Consider the following 7,606-nt stretch of genomic DNA (forward strand, 5'->3'; position numbering starts at 1 on the left):
ATTACAAAGAATCCAAGAGATTCTTGTGTTTACCCTGTCCTTGTTACAGGTTAAATGTTTTCCCGGCCAGCAAACTGGAAGTTGTGGGGGCAGAAAGGAAGTGCCAGATAACATGGGATTCCTTCTAGCTCATAGAAGGTAAATGCAAACTCGTAGATTCTTCCCTATTGACTCAATGAAAACATAAGGAGCTCTAACCAAAGGGAAGTTCCTGGTTTAAATTCCATTTTATGCTTTGATTCTTAACCACGTGTCTTCGCAAAGCTCCTGCAGAGCTGGGAGAACAGAATGGGCACAAGAATCTCCTAAAAAGACGCCATCGGGTGCTGGGGGTTGAGGAGGCGAAGAGAAGGCGTTTCCTTCACCTGCTGTGCTGAAAACGGCAGCACGTTCCCGACTAGCCTTGCACAACCTGGCTTTGACCTCCAGCTCCTTCCCCTTGGTAAAAGCCGGGGTTCTTCCAAACCGAGGTACTTCAACCGAGGAGATGGTAGGGAAAGTGACCTTCTGTGGAGTTTATGCTGTGAATATCTTTTTATTCATTTTAAGGCTACCGGCCTAATGCACACTTGGGAAGGCAATCCCGCCAGCCCGCGTCGAGTCCCGGGGAGGAACGCAGTCCGAGCCCCGCGCCGGGCGGGCGCCCCCTGGTGGCCGCATGGTCCGTGAGCGCAGCAGCTCCCGCGCCCACCAAGGCTCAGTGAACTCCGGCGTCGGGCGAGTGGCTGCAGCCGGAGAGGCCCAGCTGTCCCGCGCCGGCAGCTCCGCGGACGCCGCGCAGCAGGACGACGAAGCCCTGTCCACTCTCACCGAGGGGTGGGGAACGTAGGCCAGCGCCCGGAAATAACGCATGCCACTTCCCCTGCCATTTCTAGTTCCAAACCCCCGGCGAAGGAAGAGAGCCCTAGAGAAACATGGAGAAGGCAGGGCGAGAGCGCAGCGGGGCAGGGAACACGCCAGGGACATTCTAGAGCAAAGATCGGACGAAGACCAGCGAGTGCCAGGTTAGCTGCGAACGGATGTGGGCTAGAGCTGGAGGAATCAAGCACCACGTTTTTCGAACACTGTGTTCCAAGAACTCTAGCCCCGCATGGGGAAAGACCGCAGGTGCTATGCGGGAGTTTTCACCGTGCAAGGAGGTGCCTGCATGTAAAATAAAAGCATTCTGTAAGTCACTCGATAGAATGCAATATGGGGGGGGGGGGGGCGGTGATTGTGTATGTGTGCATTTTAATTTTCCACCGGCACTCCCACGTGCAGGCACGTTTCTTAGTAAGTGAACGGCAGTTAGAGCAGTGCATGTGTTGTATTTTCTATTTATATATAAATATAAATATATATATATATATATTTTAGAGGGAAAATACAGACCACCTTCAGCATGGACAATAGGAACTTATTAAGAAATGTTCTAGGTGTAAAGGAGAGAGGGAAATGAACGATGATTCTTTTAATTAAGCAAAGGAGCAAATCTGCAGTGGAACAGTCATACAGCTCCTGCTTCTGAAACCCATGATGTCGCCCCGAGTAATCACGTATTACTGAATTAACTCAAAGGGCTTACATTGTAGAATTTCCTTCCGCTACTGGATCAAACAAAACACTAATAAAGATCTTCAAAAAGGCTCCATCTACAGATAGTCGCTCTTAAAAAATAAAATTCTGAGAAAGTGAAAAACTACAAGTTGACACAATCAAAAGCAAATCCCAGCAAGAGCAGAAGGTCCTTGAAACCCGAATCTGCATTCCGTTCCTCCCGTACAAGGCTCGGCGGTGGGGGAGGCGGTTCGTGCTGGTGCCTGGTGTATAATCGGGTTAATCCAGTAGACAAAGAATAAACCAATAGCCCTCCCACCTCACTTCCCGCTCCTCTTCCCCTCCCCCTTCTTCTTCCCCTGTCGCCCCCTCAGCGAGGGGGAGCAGAGAAGGGGAGAGGTCGACCTGAAATTGATTGCGGAAAAAGTCTTAAAACCTGAAACTTGCTTTTAAGAATAACACCGCACGGCTCGGATCAGTTTGCAATGTGCATTCCCCTTTCCTGGAGGCGAGGAGAAAGTTCCCTAAATCAGCCCGGACCTTTGGGGCAACCTTAGGGTCAGTGTTTCCTTGAAACTAGATAAACTGACCCCGCCGTGCCCAGCCCGGCCCCGCGGGCGCCCCGCGTGACGGCGGCGGGCGTCAGGACCGGCCTGGGGACGCGCGGGGCGGCGCGGTTGTCCTTTTGAATGCCTCCTGCGGCTCGGAGCGCTGGCGGGCGCTGGAGTGTGAGTGAATGTAGCCCCGCGGAGCCAATGAGCTGGGACCGGATGCGATATATCCTCTGGGACAACAACTGCTCTGTTCCGCCTCGGATCCACATGACGCCATTTACTGCTGCCGCGGCCGCCGCAGAGCTCCCTGCCTCCTCCGGAAAGGCGAGGGCGCTGGCCAACGGCGAGCCCCCCCGGCCGGGCCCCAGACCCTCCTCCTCCTCCTCCTCCTCCTCCTCCTCCTCCGCCTCCGCACCCGCCGCCCCCGCCTCGGCCTCGCTGCCGCGCCTCCACACCGCCCAGTCTGCACCGCCGAGAGCTGCGCGCCGCAGCGCGAGCGGAGGAGAGGGGCCGGCGGAGCGCGCAGCGCCCAGGCCCCCGCGCCCGCCCGGCCCGGCCCGCGGCCCCGCGCCCGCGCGCCACCTCCGCTCCGACGCGGCCGCGGTCGCACCACTTGGCCATCTGGCTTTAGGTTGTCTCTCAGGCCGTTTTCTCTTCTCACTCGCTCATCTGCCAGGAAAAGGGACTTGCTGTTGGCGCTTCGGCCTCTCGTTCATTGAGAAAAAAGAGGAAAGACTCCGCGTGCGCTTCTAAAAGGGGGGTCGCCTTCAGCCCTGGACTGAAGTATTCACCGGCGGAGGACTTGGCTCCGAAATTTCCTGGGTTTTTTAATTTTAATTTTTTTTTTTTTTTTTTTTTTGGTCTCCCGCCGATTGCTCGGAAGTTGGACTGAAGCAGAGTTTGGAAAGAAGGGGGAAAAGTTTGCATCGGGGCTGGATTTATTTGCACATCGCAGAAAGAAGAGAATCCAAGGGAGAGGGGTTGGTGCAAAGCCGCGATCACGGTGAGGCGCGTTTGGCTCTTCCCCTTCTGGCGCCGTGGCCGGCGCGCTTTGGGCAACATGGAGTGGGTGGGTGCAGCCGGACCGGGGGTGGGGTCCGTCTGTCCCCGAGCCTCCCTTTTTCTAACCCCGCGAAGGTAGGGGAGCTGCCTGCGGATCTGTCCCGCTCGGGGCTGGGGCTCGGCCTGCCTCGGCGAGGGCTGCGGTGTGCGCCCCGTGCAGTGTCCCGGGCCGGCGACCCCGTGCGCCCGCGCGCTCTAGGGGGTTGGGGAGGAGGACGGCTCGCCTCGAGTCTGCTTCCAGTCCTGCGCTGGCCACGAATTCGGCGCCGTGAGAGAGGGAGGAAAACCACTTTGTGTTTTCCAGGTCGCCGTTGCAGGAGCCCGCATTTCTAACCTGTTCCTCCTCTCGGTGCAAGGTAAAGCCCTGGGCGAGGCTGTCCCAGGAGGGCAAGCCGGTAAGGTGGGGGTGGGCGAGTTGCTCCCCTCACCAGGGCAGGAGACCCCGCGGGTGAAAAAAGGGCAGGGTGCCTGGTGGAGGGAGCCCCCGCCTCTACCCAGGGCGGACGGGGTCCAGTCCGGTGCGAGTGGGAGCGTCGCCCTGCCTGTCGCCGGGTCTCTGCGGTTCGGAAGTGCAGCTTTCTCTTTTTTCCGTTCTCTGTGGTCGGTCTGGGTCACGATTATTTTTATTTTTGGAAGCGGGCTAACCCAGCACAGGAAGAAAGTCATCAAGTCGTTTTCCTTGACCTGAAAGTAGGTGGCAAAAGAGGCTAGTTTTTTTTGTTTTTGTTTTTTTGTTTTTAATTTCCTTTTTTGTTGTTGCTGCTGCCTTTTAATTCGGAATCTTACGCGTTTGTTACAAAGCGGTTTCGGTGTCGGTTTGCCCCACCCTAGTGCTGAAGTCCTTTCCCCCTAATCCTTAGTCTGATCACACACTCTTCCTAATGGGGGTTTCAAAGCACCAAAGGGGAGGGGGGCACTAGGAGAGCGCAGAAGGGCAGACAGAGAAGGGAGGGCTGCGAAGGAAGAGGCCAGGGATCGGCAGCAATCACTTTTTTAAAAAAGTTTTGTTTTGTTTTGTTTTTCTCCCAAAGATGCTACTTTAAACTGCAAGGAAATCTGCGCCGAAAGTTTCCAGCCCAGGGATCTGGGTCCTGCACGCCCGGCGTGTGCAAAGGAGCCCTGGAAAATGTCCTTCTTTAAAAAGCAATTTTTCTTTTACATTAAGAAACATGATCTCTTTTTTTTCCCCTCTCTCTCGACCCAAAAGGAGATAGGCGTGTGCAGATTACAAGCAGTGCCCGCTTGAGTCAGTGCGTCGTGGAGTCGCTGTGTGCGCGTGGGTTAGACCTCCGTGTCCTGCTGTGTGTCAGGCAGGGCTTTCTTCCTCGCGGTGTCGGGGTGGGGAACCTGTGCTCGAGAAGTGCGAGGGCCTTTGCAGAAACGCTCTGCCTGGGGGTGGAGTGGCTCCCTCTTGGGGCTGGAAGGCAGTTCTCTGGAGTTGGGGGAGCTTTTAACTGGCGACAGGGAGGCGGGGGATGTGTGCTCCTGCGTTTCATGTCACGTCCTCTCGGGAGGAGCCCGCGCCCCCCGCGCGTCTGTGCGCTTCGAGATCGTACGCAGGGGGACCAGCCTGGCCCCTGGACAGCGTCAGTCCGCCTGGAGAAAAGTCCCCCGGGGTTGCGGCTGTGTTCCACCTGCTGGGGACGGTGTTGGGGCGCAGATAGAGCCGATAAATGGAATGAAAGCAAAGCGCAGCGTTGTCTTGTCTGCCATTCTGTTGGAGGTGAGGGGATCCGGTTTCCAGCTCTATCTTGTTCTGAATTGGGAGGCATTTGTCACCTGCCTTGTTCGCTGAGGCTGTCTCTTCCAAAAACTGGAGATTGGATAAAGGTCCACTTTTGCCCACTTTTTATTTTCATGTAAGTTTAGGAGAGGGGCTTTGAAAGGGGATTTGTACGTTTTGAAACCTTAGAGAAAGGGACTGCAATTTAAGGGTTGCTTGACAGAATGCTAGGTTTGAAATGTGACACTTGAATTTTTAAAACAACTTTTCCTGTTACTATCAGTTGGTTTGTGTTCTCAACTATTAATTTTTTCAGATGAGAAAAAAGATTTTGACATGCTTTATTTCTAAAACTGGGAGGACACACCTCCTAGCTACAGATTCTAAGGTGTTCTCTTAGGCCATCAGGCTGTAAAATATTTGAGTCTCAAGTTGATGAAAATAAGTCCCTGTCTTGTTGCTTGTTGTGTAAGTTTGCTTTAATGTGTTTCTGCCGCCTAACAGTATTTGAATTGATTTGTTCTTAAATTTTATAACTTTGTGCTATTACATAGTTTAAAAATGGCATGATTGTTGTAAAATTTATAACTGGGGGGATGGCTTTTTTTGCATGACATATTCGTCCTACAGGATGTGAAAAAGTTACAGAATATTGGATAAATTATAGTCTGAGTGTTTGTTCTAAAAGCAGACAAAGTGAGTACCAAGGAAGAATTTTCTAGGCTGCATTTAGTGAGGTTTAAAGCAAAAATAACTCTGACAAATTTAAACCTATTTCAAATTTTGAAAAGGTATTCAACTTCTGAAACTGTTGGTAGCAATGTTAGGTTCCAGCCTTGCTGCCTTGCAATTTTTACATTGAACCTGAACCTGAACCTGGCAACTTGTATATTTATTTGAATAAGGAATTGTTACTGAAGTGATTCAGAGATCACCTTTGTGTCACTGCACATCACAGGATTACAAAATTGTCAGCACTCAGCCATAGTTTTTTACTGTTTGGAACGTGCAGTGATCATAGGGCTATTATTCTAATACCTCCCCACTGCCACTCCACTTTAAATCTGTTTCTCTAGGTCAAGTGGGAAGTGAAGAAGCAACTCAGGTGGGTGGAGAGTGGGAAGTGTCTTAGAGTGTAAACCGTTCTCTTGCCTCTTGGTTTCTGCAGGAGTTCAGATGTGTTCTAAGCCTGCTGGAGTGACCACACTTCCAAGATCTGATGGAGGCCAGAGCTCAGAGTGGCAATGGGTCGCAGCCCTTGCTGCAGGTGCCCCGTGACGGTGGCAGGCAGCGTGGGGAGCCTGACCCCAGAGATGCCCTCACCCAGCAGGTACACGTGTTGTCTCTGGATCAGATCAGAGCCATCCGAAACACCAATGAGTACACAGAGGGGCCTACTGTGGTCCCCAGGCCTGGGCTCAAACCTGCTCCTCGGCCCTCAACTCAGCACAAACACGAGAGACTCCACGGTCTGCCTGAGCTCCGCCAGCCTCCCAGGCTCCAGCACTCGCAGGTTCATTCTTCTGCACGAGCCCCTCTGTCCAGGTCCATCAGCACAGTCAGCTCAGGGTCACGGAGCAGTACGAGGACAAGTACCAGCAGTAGCTCCTCTGAACAGAGACTGTTAGGATCATCCTTCTCCTCCGGGCCAGTTGCTGATGGGATAATCCGGGTACAGCCGAAATCTGAGCTCAAGCCAGGTGAGCTTAAGCCACTGAGCAAGGAAGATTTGGGCCTGCATGCCTACAGGTGTGAGGACTGTGGCAAGTGCAAATGTAAGGAGTGCACCTACCCGAGGCCTCTGCCATCAGACTGGATCTGCGACAAGCAGTGCCTTTGCTCGGCCCAGAACGTGATTGACTATGGGACTTGTGTGTGCTGTGTGAAAGGTCTCTTCTATCACTGTTCTAATGATGATGAGGACAACTGTGCTGACAACCCATGTTCTTGTAGCCAGTCTCACTGTTGTACCCGATGGTCAGCCATGGGCGTCATGTCCCTCTTTTTGCCTTGTTTATGGTGTTACCTTCCAGCCAAGGGTTGCCTTAAATTGTGCCAGGGGTGTTATGACCGGGTTAACAGGCCCGGATGCCGTTGTAAAAACTCCAACACAGTTTGCTGCAAGGTTCCCACTGTCCCCCCCAGGAACTTTGAAAAACCAACATAGCATCATTAATCAGGAATATTACGTAATAGGGATTGTTCCTTTTTTTTCTTTAACACACATATGCAACCAACTAAACAGTTATAATCTTGGCACTGTTAATAGAGGGTTGGGATATTTCTTTGCTGTTTGCAGTGAAATGCTCTTTGTCCATGTGCCATTTTAACTGATTTGCTTGTTAGAACTCAGCTAATGGAACTTAAAAGTATGGGATACAGAACTTGGTGACCCACATATTGCATAAGCTAAAGCAACACAGACACTCCTGGGCAGAGTTTTTGTTTGTGAATAGTACTTGCAAAATTTGTAAATTAGCAAATGAATTTTTTCCATTGTTTTCTCCAGAGATAATGTGCTATATTTTTGTATATACAATAATATTTGCAACTGTGAAAAACAAGTTGTGTCATACTACATGGCACAGTCACAAAATATTATACTAATATGTTGTACATTCGGAAGAATGTGAATCAATCAGTATGTTTTTAGATTGTATTTTGCCTTACAGAAAGCCTTTATTGTAAGACTCTGATTTCCCTTTGGACTTCATGTATATTGTACAGTTAC

The 7,606-nt window shown here is 51.6% G+C and overlaps 1 protein-coding gene across 1 annotated transcript; it reads left to right on the forward strand.

The window, feature by feature from the left end:
* The first annotated feature begins 2,695 nt into the window (after positions 1 to 2,695).
* On the forward strand, positions 2,696 to 7,121 carry SPRY2 (sprouty RTK signaling antagonist 2). Its single transcript, XM_063102874.1, has 2 exons — positions 2,696 to 3,093; positions 6,044 to 7,121. Exon 2 carries the CDS (start codon positions 6,095 to 6,097, stop codon positions 7,040 to 7,042), a length of 948 nt encoding a protein of 315 aa, XP_062958944.1. The 5' UTR covers positions 2,696 to 3,093; positions 6,044 to 6,094; the 3' UTR covers positions 7,043 to 7,121.
* Positions 7,122 to 7,606: the final 485 nt, after the last annotated feature.

Source organism: Cynocephalus volans, chromosome 7, assembly GCF_027409185.1.
Source record: "Cynocephalus volans isolate mCynVol1 chromosome 7, mCynVol1.pri, whole genome shotgun sequence".
Lineage (NCBI taxonomy): Eukaryota > Metazoa > Chordata > Mammalia > Dermoptera > Cynocephalidae > Cynocephalus > Cynocephalus volans.

Bases quoted from the DNA above. Each gene is read 5' to 3' on its own strand.
- SPRY2 (XM_063102874.1), top strand. From the start codon at position 6,095: ATGGAGGCCAGAGCTCAGAGTGGCAATGGGTCGCAGCCCTTGCTGCAG.